General features: G+C 44.2%; 1 protein-coding gene across 4 annotated transcripts in view; it reads left to right on the top strand.

Moving 5' to 3' along the window:
• Positions 1 to 18,151, top strand: part of SLC26A5 (solute carrier family 26 member 5) — an 84,112-nt gene extending 65,961 nt beyond the window's left edge. For all 4 annotated transcript variants that reach the window (XM_075599648.1, XM_075599646.1, XM_075599647.1 and 1 more), the window contains 8 exons: positions 169 to 264; positions 1,768 to 1,874; positions 8,241 to 8,310; positions 8,615 to 8,707; positions 9,579 to 9,689; positions 10,223 to 10,447; positions 11,204 to 11,258; positions 13,971 to 18,151. In XM_075599648.1, the coding sequence (XP_075455763.1) occupies positions 169 to 264; positions 1,768 to 1,874; positions 8,241 to 8,310; positions 8,615 to 8,707; positions 9,579 to 9,689; positions 10,223 to 10,447; positions 11,204 to 11,258; positions 13,971 to 14,146 (933 nt within the window). In that variant the 3' untranslated portion in view covers positions 14,147 to 18,151. The remainder of the gene's footprint in view (positions 1 to 168; positions 265 to 1,767; positions 1,875 to 8,240; positions 8,311 to 8,614; positions 8,708 to 9,578; positions 9,690 to 10,222; positions 10,448 to 11,203; positions 11,259 to 13,970) is intronic.
• Positions 18,152 to 20,040: the final 1,889 nt, after the last annotated feature.

Here is a 20,040-nt window from a genome sequence, read left to right as displayed (position 1 = left end):
TGAGGTCTGGGGTCCTACCAGTTTGTTTTTGCAACTTCAGAGTGAATTTTTGGTGAATGTACAAAATAGGCCAGTTTTGAAAATATGCACATTTTTTTTTTGTTTTTTTGTTTTTGCAAATCTCTAAATGTTAACACTAACTTTGAAAATTGGCAATCTTCTTTGTAGACGGTATTAGCAGCCATTGTGATGGTGAACCTGAAAGGGATGTTTAAGCAGTTTGCGGATATACCACATTTCTGGAGAACTAGCCGGCTTGAACTGGTAAGTGGGTTAACGGGCTGTTTGTCGAGGTCACAAAGCGTTGCAAAGTTCCCAAATACAGGACTTTGTAAAATGTAAAAAAATATATATATGTTTTTTGTTGTTTTACAATCTTTGCGCTTGATAAACAGCGCCATCTACCTGTAAGGTGATTTTTTTACTTAATGTTGTATTTTTTTATGATTTACAGGCAAAATATTAAAGCGGCAATTCTGCTTTCCTTTATTTTAAATTTTTTAAATAGATTTGAAGCAGGGGGGTCTCCGGAGCCGAACTGCGTTTATTTCAGCTTTGGGGACCCCTTGCTTCCTGGGATGCTTAGCTCTGTAAGCACTTGCGGGAGCAGCTCCAACTGGGCTGTGTGTGGCTAACATAATGGCGACTTAAATGTCCCGTATCAAGCGAGCCAATAGGAAGCCGTGGCATCATCCCTTGCAGCTTCCTATTGGCCCGTGTTTAAGGACCTTTAAACCTGTGGAGCTGCTACTGGCATCTCCTATGGAGGTAAGAATCTCGGGGCGCAGGGGGTTCCCAGAGCTGAATCAGACCCCCTGCTTCCCACCTATTAAAAAAAAAACAACAACACATGTTCTTCTGCTTTAAATGATATGCACATAAATAACCAAATAAAAGCAGAAGCATAATGTTAATTGTAATGAATTATACCCATCTGCTACCACAATGCGATTTTATCCCTTTTGGGAAAAAACAGGTAGTTCATGAAAAAATAATTAAGAATGGTGTCTTATGCCAGGGGTGCGCAAACTTCCCCCCCCTGCGCCCCCTGCCTGTTCTCCCCCTCCTGCTCGCGCCCCCCTATCTGCTCGGCTCTGGTGTCAAATGACGCCACGGGTTCATGTGACATCACTGCGTCATTTGCTGTCGGGTGCCATGGCGACGCGTCGCCTAAAGCTAAGGGAATATTACAGAGGCCTCGCGCGGTCCCCCGGCATTTAATTTAAATGCTTTTGGGGAAGCGCGGGGCCTCTGTAACCGCCGCGCACCCCAGTTTGCACACCCCTGTCTTACGGCATAACGCTGCATGGTAAATATGGGTCTAAAGTGCACTAACGTGCTTGGTAATGCATTGGTTATGCACCCTGTGGATAGATCATCTAAATCCTGCCTTTGTGTGATATGAAAAATAATTTCCACATGTACATGTACTGACCCAACGGTAGATTGCAACCTTTTTGGGGCAATTACCGGCACACTGCCTGTCCTGCATTAAAAAAAAAAAAAAAAAAAAAAAAAATATATATATATATATATTTTTTTTTATATATATATATATATATATATATATATTAAAAGGTATTTATAACTGTGCAGAAGCACAATATACAATCACATTGACTGGAAACAGAGTTCTTCCTGTGCTACTAGGGAATGGCTGTATTATCTCTTGCTGCTAGAAATCCCCAAGGCTGCCAAGGGGTTATCGATCTGTTTATTTTATATGATTGGAAAGAAGAATAAGTACATGTTTGTTCTGCTGTTTAGGCCATCTGGGTTGTATCTTTTTTGGCCTCCGTTTTCCTGGGACTGGACTACGGTTTGCTGGTTGCGGTGGCATTTGCCATCGTAACGGTTATCTACCGAACACAAAGGTTAGAGTTTACTATTCTCCTTTAAAGCAGCAGTCCATGTTGCGGTTTTTGTTTTTTAATCTTATTTTTTTCCCCTCTAGTATGTGCATCAACACAATCCACACAATGATAAGTACAGCTAAACCCCGTTATAACGCGGGTCTCGGGGTCCACCCCGAGACCACCGCGTTACTAACGGGGTCGCGAAAAAAAAAAATGGCCGCCGCGCTTTAGCGCATATTCATCCCGCGGGACAGGAGATGGGAGCGGGCATGTCCCTCCGCTTCCCCCTGTCACCGCGGGACAGCCCGCGGGGCAGGAGATGGGAGCGGGGATGTCCCTCCTGTCCCCGCTTCCCCCTGTCACCGCGGGACAGGCCGCGGGGCAGGAGATGGGAGCGGGGATGTCCCTCCTGTCACCGCGGGGCAGGAGATGGGAGCGGGGATGTCCCTCCTGTCCCCGCTTCCCCCTGTCACCGCGGGACAGGCCGCGGGGCAGGAGATGGGAGCGGGGATGTCCCTCCTGTCCCCGCTTCCCCCTGTCACCGCGGGACAGGCCGCGGGGCAGGAGATGGGAGCGGGGATGTCCCTCCTGTCACCGCGGGGCAGGAGATGGGAGCGGGGATGTCCCTCCTGTCCCCGCTTCCCCCTGTCACCGCGGGACAGCCCGCGGGGCAGGAGATGGGAGCGGGGATGTCCCTCCTGTCCCCGCTTCCCCCTGTCACCGCGGGACAGGCCGCGGGGCAGGAGATGGGAGCAGGGATGTCCCTCCTGTCACCGCGGGGCAGGAGATGGGAGCGGGGATGTCCCTCCGCTCCCCGCTTCCCCCTGTCACCGCGGGACAGCCCGCGGGGCAGGAGATGGGAGCGGGGATGTCCCTCCTGTCACCGCTTCCCCCTGTCACCGCGGGACAGGCCGCGGGGCAGGAGATGGGAGCAGGGATGTCCCTCCTGTCACCGCGGGGCAGGAGATGGGAGCGGGGATGTCCCTCCTGTCCCCGCTTCCCCCTGTCACCGCGGGACAGGCCGCGGGGCAGGAGATGGGAGCGGGGATGTCCCTCCTGTCCCCGCTTCCCCCTGTCACCGCGGGACAGGCCGCGGGGCAGGAGATGGGAGCGGGGATGTCCCTCCTGTCCCCGCTTCCCCCTGTCACCGCGGGACAGGCCGCGGGGCAGGAGATGGGAGCGGGGATGTCCCTCAGGTCGCCGCTTACCTCAGATCCCGCTGCCTGCATGGAGGTGGTAGCGGGGGGTTTCTTCTCCCCACCGCTGTCCCCGGTGCTCCCGCTGCCTGCGCGGGAGGAGGGGGGGGAGCGGGTGGTGGTGCTGGTCGCGGCCTTTCCTCTGCTCCGACCCCACCCCCCGTCTGTGTAGAGTGAGAGAGTGTGTGTGTGTATGTATATATGGGAGAGAAAGTGTTTGTGTGTATATGGGTGTGTGTATGTGGGTGTGAGTGTGTGTAAGTGTCTGTGAGTGTGTGTAAGTGTCTGAGTGTGTGTGTAAGTGTCTGTGAGTGTCTGTAAGTGTGTGTGAGTGTCTGTAAGTGTCTGTAAGTGTGTGTGAGTGTGCGTAAGTGTGTGTGAGTGTGTGTGAGTGTCTGTGAGTGTCTGTGAGTGTGTAAGTGTGTGTAAGTGTGTGTAAGTGTGTGTGAGTGTCTGTAAGTGTGTGTGAGTGTGCGTAAGTGTGCGTAAGTGTGCGTGGGTGTGCATGAGTGTGTGTGAGTGTCTGTGAGTGTGAGTGTCTAAGTGTGTGTAAGTGTGTGTGAGTGTGTGTAAGTGTCTGAGTGTGTGTGTAAGTAAGTGTAAGAGCCGGAGCGGGAGGTGGGAGGTTTGACAGGGAGGGGGGGCGTGGCTTGAGCGGAGGGACCCGCTACTCTCCCCCCCCTCCCTCCACGGACTGCAGGAGGGAGCTGCTACTCTCCCCCCTCCCCCTCCCTACACGGGCTGCAGGAGGGAGCTGCTACTCTCCCCCCCCTCCCCGGACTGCAGGAGGGAGCTGCTACTCTCCCCCCCCTCCCCGGACTGCAGGAGGGAGCTGCTACTCTCCCCCCACTCCCTCCACTGGCTGCAGGAGGGACCCGCTACTCTCCCCCCCCCCTCCCTACACGGACTCGGGCTGGAGCACTCATACATACACACATACACACACACACACACACACACAGGCACTCACGCACTCATACACACACACGCGCGCACACAGATGCAGGCACTCACTCACGCACTCACACACACACACACAGACAGGCACTCGCACTCACACACACAGACCGCTAACCCCCCCCCCCGCCGCAGTACAGGGCCCGCCGTAGCCGCAGCGCAGGGCCCCGCCACCCCCCCAACCCCCACAGCACAATGACTTCCCACCCCCTTAACTTTGTGAAACAAAAGTCACAAGACGTTGTACAGGCAAAATACTGTACATCTGTTAAAGTGCAGTTGTCTGTTTATTTCTATATAATAATTGTGTGCAGTGTGTGTGCAGTGTGTCAGTGTGTGCAGTGTGAGCAATGAGCAGTGTGTGTGCAGTGTGCAGTGTGTGTGCAGTGTGTCAGTGTGTGCAGTGTCAGCAATGAGCAGTGTGTGTGCAGTGTGAGCAATGAGCAGTGTGTGTGCAGTGTGAGCAATGAGCAGTGTGTGTGCAGTGTGCAGTGTGTGTGCAGTGTGTCAGTGTGTGCAGTGTGAGCAATGAGCAGTGTGCAGTGTGTGTGCAGTGTGCAGTGTGCGTGCAGTGTGTGCAGTGTGAGCAATGAGCAGTGTGTGTGCAGTGTGCAGTGTGTGTGCAGTGTGCAGTGTCAGCAATGAGCAGTGTGTGTGCAGTGTGAGCAATGAGCAGTGTGTGTGCAGTGTGTGTGCAGTGTGTCAGTGTGTGCAGTGTGAGCAATGAGCAGTGTGCAGTGTGTGTGCAGTGTGCAGTGTGTGCAGTGTGTGCAGTGTGTGTGCAGTGTGCAGTGCAGTGTGTGCAGTGTGCAGTGTGCAGTGCAGTGTGTGCAGTGTGTCAGTGTGAGCAATGTGCAGTGTGTGTGCAGTGTGCAGTGTGTGTGCAGTGTGTCAGTGTGTGCAGTGTGAGCAATGAGCAGTGTGTGTGCAGTGTGCAGTGTGTGCAGTGTGTGCAGTGTGTGCAGTGTGTGTGCAGTGTGCAGTGCAGTGTGTGCAGTGTGCAGTGTGCAGTGCAGTGTGTCAGTGTGAGCAATGTGCAGTGTGTGTGCAGTGTGCAGTGTGTGTGCAGTGTGTGTGCAGTGTGTCAGTGTGTGCAGTGTGAGCAATGAGCAATGAGCAGTGTGTGTGCAGTGTGCAGTGTGCAGTGTGTGTGCAGTGTGCAGTGTGTGTGCAGTGTGTCAGTGTGAGCAATGAGCAGTGTGTGTGCAGTGTGGCAGTGTGAGCAATGAGCAGTGTGTGTGCAGTGAGTGTGTGCAGTGTGTGCAGTGTGTGCAGTGTGCAAAAAAAAAATGTAAAAAAAAATTTTTTTTACATTTTTTTTTTTTTTTTTTTTTTTTTTTTTTTAAAAACGGGAGCCACGGGAAAACCGCGTTATAACCGAATCGCGGTATAACGAGGCGCGTTATAACGGGGTTTAGCTGTAATTAGCTAAGTTGCCGATCGATCCGTTCTCCTGTGATCGATTGGCAACGATTCAGATCGGGGGTTAACTAAATGGCTGCAGAGGAGTATTCTCAGTGCGACTTGTTAAATGGTTGGTATGGAAACAAAAAAGGCTTGTTACATTATAATACATTAAAAATGTCATTCAGAGTTGTTTTTAGAAAAACAAATGCTACAAGTATTTTCTCATAGTACAGAACTGATTTATTTTTAAAAAAAATACACAAATGTATGATTTTGCTTGTTCTGCAGCCTTAACTGTGTCTTTGACTAATGTCTCTGATGCTACTGGTCATATGCTGCCTATTGACCTGTATATATGTTCAATACAGGCATACCCCGCTTTAAGTACACTCACTTTAAGTACACTCGCGAGTAAGTACATTTCGCTCAATAGGCAAACAGCAGCTCGCGCATGCGCCTGTCAGCACGTCCGGAACAGCAATACCGGCTCCCTACCTATACCGAAGCTGTGCACAAGCGGGGAGGCTATAGAGCCTTTTACACATGCGTTATTTACATCAGTTATGCACGTATATGACAATTGCAGTACAGTACGTGCATCAAAAGTACATTTTCACTTTACATACATGCTCCGGTCCCATTGCGTACGTTAATGCGGGGTATGCCTGTACTTCTTTTATGGTGTTCAAACATTAGAAACACTAGTGAAACAGTAATCCATGGCCTACTATGTGGTAGTTACAAGTCCCATAGATGTATGCGTGTTACAGTTATCTGCTTCAAAACTAAATAAAGCACCTTATCTGGCATTGCCAAATGCTATGTAAAAATGCCTCTGCACTTGCCTGGACTTTTCTATCAACTTGCCAAACAGAGTATGCTGGTGTAGGCCAACTCCTGGTGTCTGCCAGTGTTATGAGACATCAGTGGTGAATGGAGTTACAGTTATGGCAGTCTGACACCATGGAATCACTAGGCGCCCAGAGACCAGCTCAAGTCCTCTCACCACTGTGCCTTATTATTGAAAATGGAATGTGTAGGTGTCAAGATCATCTTTAAATGAGGATATTATGGGAGAGATTAATTAAATTCGGATAAGGACATCAGATTCGGGTCAACTGCCTTTCAAGTCAATGGCGGGATCCGATATCCCTTATCAGAGCTTAATGAATCCCGGCCTACTACTAAGTAATTACCTGTCTGAAGATCGGTTTCCACTGATCAATAATAATGAGGGTACCATGTTAGCCCATAGAGCAGGGATTAGCAACTCCAGTCCTCAAGGGCCACCAACAGGTCATGTTTTCAGGCTATCCCTGCTTCAGCACAGTTGAAACACCTGTGCTGAAGGAGGGAGATGTATATATACCTTGTTGGTAGCTCTGGAGTACTGGATTTGCCTGTCCCTTCTGTAGAGTAAACAGGCTTTTGTAATTAAAACATTATTTTTTTAAAGAACAGTAAGAGAAAATGAATATTTGTAGTAGCTAATTTGTGTTTTTAAACAGTGGATTATTTCACCACCACTCGGGTATCTTCTTCAGGCCTGGTAACACCAGACTGATCAATACGTGAGGTGTATTGAATGGTTCTTAAAATGGGAAGTAGGCTGAGCAGACCATGAATCAAGCTGTTCATGCATCCATAGATGGCACTGGGCTTTCATTCTCACTAAATGACCGTTTCCAGCAAGTGCCACTTTCAGTGTTGCTGGCCCTTATCTTCATGGGTAGAGAGCAACAAGCAGGTCAATACCTATTGTTTCAACCTATAGTTACATAGTAGATGAAGTTGAAAAAAGACGTACGTCCATCAAGTTCAACCTATGCTAAATTTAGACAACAGATACTTTATCCTTTATCTATACTTACTTATTGATCCAGAGGAAGGCAAACAAAAACCCCCAGAGTCATATCATCCAATGATGTTTCATAAGGGGAAAAATCAATTCCTTCCTGACTCCAAGAATTGGTAATCGGATTAATCCCTGGATCAACATATTTCCCATGTATACTTATTTGGTATATCCCTGTATACCTTTCCTATCTAAAAAGATGTCCAACCTTTCTTTGAACAAATCTATTGTATCTGCCATCACAGTCTCCATGGGTAATGAATTCCACATTTTAACTGTCCTTACTGTAAAGAACCCTTTCCTTTGTTGCTGGTGAAATCTCCTTTCCTCCAACCTTAAGGGATGGCCCCGAATCCTTTGTACTGCCCGTGGGATGAATAGTTATTTTGAAAGCTCCTTGTATTGTCCCCGAATATATTTGTATGTAGTTATCATATCCCCTCTTCGACGCCTCTTTTCTAATGTAAATAAATCTAATTTAGCTAGCCTCTCCCCATAAGTTAGATTGTCCATCCACTTTATTAATTTGGTGGCTCTTCTCTGGACTCTCTCTAGTTCCATAATGTATTTTCTTAGGATTGGTGCCCAAAATTGTACTCCATATTCAAGGTGTGGTCTTACTAATGCTTTGTAAAGGGGCATAATTATGTTTACTTCCCTTCCATCCGTTGCCCGTTTGATGCAAGATAAGATCTTGTTTGCCTTTGCAGCTACTGCATGACTTTGGTGTTGAGCTGAGCACTAATTAGATAGTGTTAGGCATAGGCAAGGGTTTTCAGAAAGTATTATCATTGCTGTGTAGTAAAAGCCAATCTTGGGATCTCTATTCCTAACCAAAGATGTATCAGATTATTGTAATGCATAGTCATACTCCTCGTTACTTGGTATTGCAGCACAGTCATTTTCATAGATGTAAAGTTCATTTCATTTTAATGTCTAACATGATGTACTTTTCCTGTGTACTTCTAGTTCACAGTATAGGATCCTTGGGCAGGTTCCAAACACAGACATATACTGTGATGTTGAAGAATATGAAGAGGTAGGAAATTACATATGTCACATTATTTTATTACACAATAACCTATTTGCTAACATTTTACCCTTTAAGAGCAAATCTTTTTTATATTAATAGACAATTATACTTTTATCACTACGTTACGTTCGCCTAAAACCTTTTTGCTAGCGCGGAGAAAAGTGGTTTTTCCTTCATTGTTGTAACTATCCTGTTATTATAGTTCCTTGTAGCCAAAGAGGTAAAAGAAACAAATCGACGAGCTTTGTTCCTTATTAGCCTGAAACGCGTTGGGTAGAAACAAAAGGTTTCTCTCTTTTTTTTCCCCTAGGTTAAAGAATACCCGGGAATAAAAATATTTCAGGCAAACACATCCCTTTACTTTGCCAATAGCGAGTTATATGTCAGTGCTTTGAGAGAAAAGGTAAGTGAACGGTTTGTTTCTATCAACAATTATCTTCATTTTACTTGGTGAGGGGGTGAAAGTGTAAAGGCCCCAGGGTTACACTTTTTATTGACACGCTTAGGCTGCGGCCTTGTTCGGGGAGACGGTGCCTGAGGCGTGCGTGTGCGTGATGTCACCCAGACGCTATGGGGAGGTGTGTCTAGTTGCGTGGCTGTGATGTCATGGAGCTGGTTTGCCCTCATTGGGCGAACCACTCACGTGACCTGGCCGTCGCGCCATGGAATCAAATTAAACTGGTTCCTCGTGCCCCCTTGCGCTATCGCACGCGCGGTCCATGCCTGTGGTCATTGCCTTAAGGCATTGTGATCGCGCCGCGCGCGCCGTCTCCCCCTGAACATGGCCACAGCCTTACAGTTCTACTTTCAACTTAATAAAACGTTGATTTATTCTAGGAAGCCTGTTTGCCTTTCTTCTGTCTAAACATTACCATTACATACACATTTCCAAAATCTGTTTAAAATAATTTTTCCTCAATGTTAAATAAGTGTAGAATCTTTTGAAGTGAGACTTGCTACCACTATTCATTTAACTTCACCCACTGAAGAAGGCCCCCCCAAAAAATGTCAGTGTAGATCAGATGTGCATTTCTCAGGACTTCCAGAGAACAAAGCTGTAACTTTTTTTGCAAACAGGTGTGTTTTCTTCTGTTCATGCTACAATAAGATCTATTACATGTAATGAGCCATATTAATAACTTTCACATAGCACTTTCTCCCAATGGGACTCGCATTATAGATAATGACAGACTGTTGGAGACTAAATGCATTTCTATGGTCATTTCCTAAATGTGTCCAACTCTTCTTTCTCTTATCTCTGTTTTATCTTCCAGACTGGAATTGATCCAGGTGCGATATTGATTGCCAAGAAAAAGGCCCAGAAGAGACATGCCAGAGAAATGAAGAAAGCACATAAAAGTGAGAAGAGAGCAGTCTTAAAGCTAGTAAGTTCTTGATTTGTTGCATACTGCATTTGTTCAACTGATCACATTTAATACTAATACAATCTAGGACAGTGATTTTCAACCCCGAACACTGAGACACTGATTGAGCCACCTGTGCTGAACCAGGGATGTCCTTAAAACCTGACCTGTTTGTGGCCCTTGAGGACAGGAGTTGCCCAGCCCTGGTCTGGTTTCTATATAACGGTGTGTATGGGAACCCCACATTGCACCATTCCTGCCGGGACTTCAGGATTCTGAAGTAAACGATATAATCTGCACTAAATGTATTACGTATATATTTAAATAGTAATAATAGCATGGAGCATAAAATGACGGGTCCAGGTTAAAACCCACTTGTAGATAATACGCCATCTTTGTGTGACTTCAGACGAGTCTCTCTATCTACCTGTAATTTTAGCAATGACACTTTGAGACGTGGCCGGGCTCCATCATTCCATTATGTGCAAATAAGCATGGTGTGCTTTTTTTTTATATATATATATATATATATGCATATTGGATATATATTTCAGACGAATGATGTGGAGATGGCCGTAAAACATGAACTAATGAATGATGACCCAGCCGCGGGCCTGTCTGCAAATGGTAAAAACGGATCTGCGGACGGAAACCTGCATGACTCACCTTCCGAGGAACTGGAGTATTTCATGACTCCACTCACCAACATTCATTCTATTATTCTGGACTTCACACCGGTGAACTTTGTAGACTCTGTTGGCGTTAAAACGCTAAAATCTGTAAGTGTCCTAAATAATCTGTGTATGATGCTTTACATTTGTGTCTTCGTGTTTCACCTTATGTTCTGTTATGGCTGATGTTATTCTAGTAACATCTGGGTTTGGGTTCTGAGCATGCAGGGGTTGTGTGTAGTGTCGTAGCAGGCAATACATATATGTGTAAGCCTTTCCCTGCTGGAAGAGCCTGCAGTGCATGGCAGAAGAAATGTTATTTGGCTCCTTGAAAAGATTGAATCACCTGTGAGGTGCACAATTCACTTCTGTGAGCCACAGTATAAGGGTTGATGGGAGCACCAATTCTCTATCAATCACATACTGTATTGTACAGCGATCACTTCTTAATTAAAATTAAAGGGATGGAGTAGACTAGAGGGTGACAGTTTGCCTTTGGAAGATGAAGGTCAACAGACTGGTCTTCTCATTCCCCAGCGTTCCTTTACCAGGGGAACGTTCAAATCCGTTACATTCAAATTATCAATTTCCAAACCATTTCTATGCATTTTTTGTTTTTAAATTTCCCAGACGTGTTTAAAACCTGTGTTAAGGGGCAGGTTTTATTTCTTTTTTGTTGTAACCGATGAGTAATACAAAGCATTTTCTGCAAATTGTCGAGTGTTGGCACATATATATATTATTTCATTATCTTATCACTGTCTATTTGTGTAAGTGAAATGGGCTCATCCTAAAGGTGATGTATGAATGGGACTTGCTAATGACAGAGCCGTCTTAATAATTTCCCTTTTGACAATGCTACAGGTAATCAAGGAATACAAAGAGATTGGTGTTGACATCCTCCTGTCGGGGTGTAATGGTAAGCCCTTCATTTTATCTCTGTTGCCTCCATGTTTACCCTCTTGCTGGCATTTAGTACAAGTAAAAAAAATAATAATGCACATCCCTCACGATCCCCAGATTTCTTAAATGCAATGCTTAATGAAAAGCATGCAATACAAATCCAATTTTAACCATTTACTATAGCTTAAATCTATTCCACATGCTGCATATAGGAAAGATCACATCCCAACGGCACTCCCATCTACTATATATTTTGGAAAGCGGTTTGTCTGTTTGCTATGCATTTGGACACCTCTTAAGATATCGTAACAAAATTTTGCATGAGGGGAGGGAGGAGGGGAAGGATGAGGTTGGTTTTATAGAATTTGTTTTTTCTTGTATTTAGATGTGCGTTGAGTCTTTGTTTTTTGGTCACTTCAGCAGCATACCAGTAAAAATAATTACTCATTGCAAGTACTATATGTACTGGGTGAGGTTACCACATGAAGCCAACTAAATGCAGACCAGTTGCCTTAGAAATACCACCAAGTTAGATACCATTTAAGTTATGGTGGTGGCCTCAGTTGCCTCTATGGTATTACATGATATTAAAAAGAGGGACAAATATAGACTACAGACAAAGATTGTGGTAGACAATGGGCTCGGATAGATACACTGAAAGGGATATGGGAAACACAGAAGGGAGCCACAATTGGATGTACTATGCTTAGATCAGCTGGACAGATGAAAAATGCACTGTGTGTGTCTATTGGCTTGAGGGTATTTAAGGGACTCGACTGTATTTACCAAGTGGTGCTAAGCGTAAGGTGCCCTTTGCCCATTCATTTCAATAACCCATTAGTTGGACTAGAACTGTGCACCCTTTTGGAAATCTCACCCATTGCCTTCTATAACATCCTTTATATGTGGGAAATTCATTGTGTTTCCTCACGCTCCTTCCTTTTCAGAGCAGTGCCTTGTGTTGAAGGGTTTATATAACACTAAATTAAATATTCAGTGGTTTACTGGCTCGTGACGCACTTTTACAGTGCCTTAATTACGTACCGTCTACATGCCAGAGGCTTTTATGACATCCCAGTGACATCATAGGCACGTGCTTGTTTTCTTGGAAGTGATCGGATTGACCATTCAGATGGAGCTCAGGAGTTATCACATGACTTGAAAGTGCTGAGGGTCAGGTCTGATGCTGCTGGAGCCCCGGCACTCGAACAGTTGAAGCAGCACTTTATGTTGGGACACATAAGATTCTACTTCCCACTATAGTTATAATTATATGAAATATATGTAACCCTTATTTACATCTCCTTAGACTGACTTCTATTAGCTATGTTGGGGGCCCAAGTCCTGCGGCCGTTAAAGCACGTGGCCCAAAGGTCAGACAATAGAACACGACACTAGGCCTTGAATAACCCTTATTACCACAGATATACAGACATAACCTGCTCAATCGGAGGATCATGTATATAGTATTACTGTATTTATAAAACGCTGTACAGTTGTGTACCAATGTCTCTCCCAAGCCCCCACGACCCCAGTGTTATGAGGGTGCCATGTGTTGGTGCCGGCTCAATGTTGTAGCTCTTAGTAACTGTAAGTGTAACTGTGGCAGGCCTGTTCTTTGCAAAGCCTTCAGTACCCTTGTCTGTAACCCTTGTTCTTTACTCACGACACCGCTAACCTGATTTGTTGTTTGTTCCAACCTACAAAAGTCCATCTTAACACTCTCTCTGTGACTGCTACCACTTCAGTCTCTAGGCATCTCTCTGCTTCTGCATGCTCTGCTGGGCCTCCTTGCAGGATGGACTGACCCTGCGTCTAAGCCAGTCCACCCTGAGATCACTCGGGCTCCCCAGGACTAACTCCATGTGCTCTCCCATCCCCTTTTATAGGATCCTCTCTTTAGACCTGCCTCTTCCACAGCTTTTACTGGTGGCCATTTCTCTGTCCATCAAGAGTCACATCCTCCTGTCCCAGAAGTGACTCCCTGCTTCAGCACAGCAAGCAGGGTGTGTAGTTTCCTAGTGCAGACAGGGAGCAGTGTATGTGTGAAAGCTGGAGTTGTACCAAGGGGTTCATGGGGTACAGTGACCCCAAAAATGGTGCACAAAGGATATTTCCCAGGTAGCACCCCCACATTTATTTATAACTTGGGGATTTGTAGCGAGGTCACCCTCCCATATCTACGTATCTGTGAAAGCTGCCTGCATTTACTAAGGGGTTACATATATAATATAAGTTCCAGTCGTCCCAGCATGCAGATCCTTGCTAGGTTTGCAAACATACATTTTTATGGTGCCTGCTACTGCTATCCTTCAACCTTTAGCAGTACCAAAAAGAGTTCTCTCACAGTACTTGTCATAATATTTGAAGGTAGTTTAGGGCCTAGGTGACACCCGATGCTGGTGAAAGGGTAAGCAGCTGTGACTACTGATTTTTATAGGTAGAATAAGGTTAGAATGAATGAAAGTTCTTACCTGTATAGGCGTACAGTAATTCTTGCAGATATATTGGTCAAGGGGATATGTAGAGTAGTTGAAGATTGTGATACTTTCTTCTGGAATAATGTGAGTTGTTGATAGGTGCAATAGTGTGCAAATAACTTTTGAAACCTGACGAGTCTCTTCTTCATAAGTACATGAATCATACCGCAGAATATTTATTTTCAGTTTGGATTCAGACCATGATGATTATATCATTGCAAACGCGTGTATTTGTGCTTGTTTCGCAGGAGTGGTTGTAAAAGATCTAACCAGGCTGAATTTCTTTGATAAATCCACCACGAGAGACTTCGTCTTCAATAGCATTCACGATGCGGTGATCTACTGCAGGTTTAAAGCCTCGTCTTCAGCCCTGGCCTCTTCAGAAGAACAGGTTCTCAGCTCAGACACACAGAGCCAGATCTGAACTCGTCCCTGCACACATTACAGCGCAATAGCCTTTCTACACGTGGCTTCCGCTCCCACGATCAACACAGATTGCTAATCCGGTGGAAGGCAGAAAATATATTTTTACCATTGCCTTTCCGCATGAAGAAGAAAGAAAAATAAGAGCCTTTACTGCTGGGGCATTTTTAAAGTTAAACTTGCAGTGAATAAGCAAAGATTATATTTTAGCCTCTTTGCTACCTGGGGGACCAGCAATGCAGTGTACTTTAGGGAAGGGTGGAATAGTGTCTGGTGTTCTTAGTTTCGTGTGTGTGTGTGTGTGTGTGTGTGTGTGTGTGTGTGTGTGTGTGTGTGTGTGTGTGTGTGTGTGTATATATATATATATATATATATATATATATATATATATATATATATGTGTGTTTATATATGTATATATATATATGTATATATATTCTTATCTTCACCTCTAATCACAATGAGATATATAGTTTACATAAAGACTGTCCTTACAGTAAACACACACCACCTATTCCCAGCCTTGCATATAGCTGATCATGGAGCCGATTGTTGAAGGGTTCTGTTGTCGTCAAAGAGTCTACACCATGGGTGGCCAACTCCCAGTCCTCAAGGGCCACCAACAGCTCAGGTTATCCGTTTCAGCACACATGGCTCTGTCATTATGACTGAGCCACGTGTGTGGAAGCAGAGATCCTGAGAACCTGACCTGTTGGTGGCCCTTGAGGACTGGAGTTGGCTACATCTGGCCTACAACCACATAGTTGGCAGTCAGACCCAACTTCTTCAAAGCGTCTTGGTTGGAGTGTTCCCTTAAGTGCCACCTACTCTGCCGTAAGAGGCCAATAAGGTGTCACAAGTGCTTTGTTAGGTCGCTAGTAGAGAGACTACGGGGCCTGTGTACTAAGATCACATTTGAAAAATGTTTGTGCGGCAACATTTTAGTTTTCTAAATGAGTACAAACCTTCATAAGCTGTGCATTGTATGTATACAGGTCGTTCTGGGACTTCATACATCTGACGCATAGTTCTCTCGCTTGTAATAACATTTGACACATTGCGGCATGTGTAATACCTGAGTGGGGAAACAGAATTATGTATATATTTTTTTTATTTCTGAACTAGTATTAGTAAATATAAATTATTAGTGCCATATTATTTATAATGCCCATATTGTGAAAATAATAATAATTAAAAAAAAAATATATATATATATATATATATATGAACCTGAATAATGAAACGTCCGTGCTGCGTCAGACATTTTTGGCTGATACATAGCAAAATAATTCTGCGCTCACAATATAATCGGACTGTAGAATTGAGGCCGGGTCCCGCCTGGCACATGCCTGGCACATGAGTTTGCCGCACAGATACATTCCCATCTGTGCATAAGTGCGTCCCATTTGTTTGTGCCAATATACGTGACAAACTATTTTTTACGTTTAAAGCAGCAGTTCAAGCAGTATCCTACATGTTTTTTTTTTGTTTTTTTTTGTTTTTTTTTGTTTTTTTTTGTTAATCAGTTCTGCACTATGAGAAAATACTGGTAGCATTTTAAAAAGGCATTTAAAAAAGAATGTTTTAAAGGCATTTTTAATGTTTCTAATGTACTGTAGGAAGCATTTCCAAAGTGATAGCCCTTTCCCCTTCTGATAGGCTCTGGCTCTTGAGTCCCGCCCTCTCTCTAGCAGAGCACCAGTTGTATCTAGTAACTGGATAGTCAATCATATTCTAGGACTACATTGCCCACAATGCTGTGCAAGAACTGAATTAAATAACCCGAGCAAGCGATCGATTACAGGAGAACGGATCGATCTGCAGCTTAATCACTTGTCAGTGTGCAGATTGTATTGATGCACATATCGAATGGGAAATTTATTTATTTTTGGACTGCAGCTTCAAGGCGCGGATTGAGGGGGAAAAAAAGCCTAGTACATAGACACAAACAAGCGCAATATCCTTTATTTATGTGCGCCAATTTCACAACAAACATGCCATTTGCAATGCTTAGTACATAGGCCCTTATGAGCTCTAAAATGCCCCCAATGTTTATATGACTTTTGCTAAAACTTCTCTTACCTCCCGCATATTACTAAATAAAGCAAACGTGACATTTGTGGCCGTTTAAATTTTTTTCATAAAAGCAATAGCAAAATGTTAAAAAAAAAAAAAAAAAGTGTGCATTTTTAAAATTGGCAGAGTGTAAAAACTGTGTGTTTTTTTTTTAAATCAAAACAAATGCCACACTGAGTGCACTCTTCTGTCGTAATATTTCTTGCAAAATGAGTGACATTTTGCACAAAGCGAACCAAGATAACGTTACACACCTCTAGCCAATAGCAGCCTCAAGTCCCTAACCACCCGCATCATATACTGTACAATGATGATGTTACATGTTTACTTTGCTATGTATTCAATGACCTCAAGCAACAATTAGGGCCATACTTACTATGCAGTGCTATGTGCACCGTTTAGCAAATATGGGCCTTAACGTGACCGCCAGTTAGAGGAAAGTGCTTAAAGGACTGGGCATACATCAACTGGGGAAAAATGATCTTTAAGAGCAACGAGCCTTAATGCCGTCTGACTGTGACTTCTCTCATCCAGTTTCCCAACAGATATTTGTTTTGTTTTTTCATTATCTTTAACTATATTTGTATCTGTATAACATGAATGTGATGCAGTGAGAAGTTACAGATTTTTTTTTAGAAATGTATTAACTGTTTGCAAGTGTTGATCGTCTGTTACACCTACGCCTGATGATCAGCTGTTACATTTATATCGGCTTTTAGTGAAAAATGAATAGTTTCTGTGTTGCATTTAGTTGGTACAAAATTGATTTTTGCCAGTTGTGCTTGACAGTAATTGTCCAGTATTGTATTTTATGTGGGTAAACTGGAATTAGACATCCACTGCTACAGGAGAAAAATGTTTGTTTGTTTTTTAATTGCAGAAATGTGCTGTTTTTAATAAGAAATTAATTGAAAAGGTTAATTAGGGCTGCACTGTAAATACACGTTTCTAGGTTTCGATTTGTCCTCTTGAAATTTGATATACGTCCCTGAATGCAGTTTAAACCATACTTACTGGTAATGTCATACATAGGATAGTGCTGTTGTGCGCAAACTTTCTGCGCTGCGCCCCCTGCCTGCTCTCCCCCAGTGTTGCATCCCCCTTACCTTTAATGTGTAGTCAAATGACGCTGCGGGGTCATGTGACGTCATGTCACCCAGCGGGGTCATTTGATGCTGCGTTGCCATGTCGACAGGCGTCATTTGACGCCGTGTGGCCGGAAGCCGGCTCAATTCAGGTAAGCGAGTTACCCTGTGTTTTCCTATATTCATGTGCCACAGCCCAGTTGCACTCTATGTGGCATTACATATAGTCAAGATTAGGAGGGTGTGGGCGTTTGAGCTTGCTGGGTTTGTGTGTTTAATTAAGCGAGTTACAGAAGCCTGGTCCCCAGTTTGCGCACCCCCGGGATAGAGTATTAGGGAAAAGGAGCGCCTCAGTGAGTAAAGACTAACTCTGTAAACCATGACACTGAGTTTAATGAGAGGAACCTGGTTCAATGCCCCGGTGTCAGCACTATACTGTAATGGTGAAGCGCTCTGTCTTATTGGGAGAAAAGCGATATATGAAAAAATATAAATAAAAAAAAAAAAAAAACAAGATTTGCAAATCTCCTCTGACGTGTGAGGAGCCTGCAATTCATTATTTATGTATAAAACCGATCCCTAAAGTTTTTTTGTTTTGTTTTTATCATTAGGCAACATTATTCTTCTGATTTTCAGAATATAATTGGCTAAATTCCTATTAAAAGGTAGCATTTGGATAATGTATATTTTTGTTCTTTACATAGTACTCAATCCAAATTATACATTTTGAAGAAACCTGCTTTCCGATTTTTCTGAATTAGTACAAAGTACCGAAATCTCACATTCAGTGTGACAAACCATCTAGAACAGGAGTGGCCAACTGCAGTCCTCAAGGGCCACCAACAGGTCAGGTTTTAAGGATATCCCTGCGAAAGCACATTCAGTGGCTGTCGTTGACTGAGCCACTGATTGTGCTGAAGCAGGGCTATCCTTAAAACCTGACCTGTTGGTGGCCCTTGAGGACTGCAGTTGGCCACTCCTGTTCTAAAATAACATTTGATTCCGTTATGGCCCATATTCACTAAGCAGTCTTCTGCCGTCAGACACCTTCCAGCCCATGACCTACTTAAACCGGCTGTAAAGCGACTTCCAGCATCAGGAGTAGGAGACCGCTTAATAAATATGTGCCTATATTTTAGAAATGTACAAAGTGATCTGCACTATATTACTAGCTAAAACAAGAAATCAAACACGTAAAGAAACAAAAGCTTTTTCCTTGTATGAAGTTGCCATATAGGACAGGCCAAATGGTAAAGGCTGCTGATACTGCCAGGCATACAGCCTGGGACTAGCTGCTTCTGTAACCTTTTTCATATTACCAAAAATCAACATCCATAACCTTTCTTTGTTCATCTGGACAGTGTGGGCGTTTGGTTCCTATGCGAGTGTTTTGGGTATAATTATTCATGGTGTCCTGCAGGTTATACCTGTGCTGGCTCCATGGTACAAAGGTTATGCAATTGTCATAAATATATTGCCAAGAACAGAGAAATTGGAATGATGTAGCTGTCCATGCAGTTTTTTTTATTCTCAGAAATGAGCATAACGGTTCCAGATTTTTTTTTTAAATGAGATGAATCTACTGGTTGCGAGCGGTTTGTACTTCTAGGCGTACTTGGTAACACACATGGGGAATGTCACTAATGTCCTATACGTGTCACCTCACAGCAATCCTGTGTTAAGGGGTGTTCAAATAAACAGCAGTAAAGGTGATTGAGGCGTAATAACCCACATCAGGGCAGCGATCGGCACATGCATTTGACTTTCAACTTCTTGGAGAGGTGACCACTTGGTGGGGGGGAGGGGGGCGGCGACTATAAAAGTCAAAACAAGTCAGGATAATACTGATATCCCTGTTTTCTCAAATGTTTAGTGTGTGGTTAACTGCGGCACTCAAAAAAGCAAAAGCCAAAATACGTGGCTTAATAGGGTGCACATGAAAAGATCAGGAAAACCACTTCAGCGCAGAAATAGCATACAGAATGGACAAATACACAGCACTCCTCAATTTATAAATGAAAGTTGCGTTTTAATCCATCACCATATAAAAATCCTAAAAAAAAGGGGGATCGCTATTTTCCTTTTTTATAGAGTTCAGCCAAAATTTCCTGCAGTTCATGCTGCTCACCCGCAGCGTCCCTCGACCTCCGGAGTGACCAGGCACATCGTACTGCGACTGCACAACATGGGCGTAGCGTCCCAAGCTACTGCTCCGACGGTCCCTACTTTAAGTATGGATCGTCAGAGCAGTAGCTTGGGACGATATGCCCTTATTACGCAGACTCAGTATGAGGTGTGTGGTTGCTACAGGGGGGGGGGGGGGGTTTGCATGATGCCACAGGACTCTCGGCCGCAACACGCCAGGTTTGTGCTGTGATCACTGAAGGTCATCAGGGACTCTGTGGGTGAGCAGCGCAAACTGCAGGAACGTTAAAATCGGTCTGATTAAGTTCTAGGCCACAATAGAACTGGAAACGGAACGCCGCTTTGGTGCAAAATTTTGCCCCTAACCTCACTATAAAAAGCCGGTAGCGATCCCATTGTTTTAGGAGCGGGATAAAAGGACCTCGATCCAAAACATTGCCCATTTTATTGATTTTTGTGTGCTGATGGATTAAAACTTGACTTTCATTTATACATTTGAGGAGTGCTGTGAATTTGTCCTTTCTAAACATTTGAGGATACTATCATTGTGGGCAGACCTGCGAATTGGGAGCACGTCAGTAGAAGTGTG

The sequence above is a fragment of the Ascaphus truei genome, chromosome 5 (assembly GCF_040206685.1).
Source record: "Ascaphus truei isolate aAscTru1 chromosome 5, aAscTru1.hap1, whole genome shotgun sequence".
Lineage (NCBI taxonomy): Eukaryota > Metazoa > Chordata > Amphibia > Anura > Ascaphidae > Ascaphus > Ascaphus truei.
Note: the sequence above shows the minus strand (reverse complement) of the source record. Positions and strands in the feature narration are given on the sequence as shown.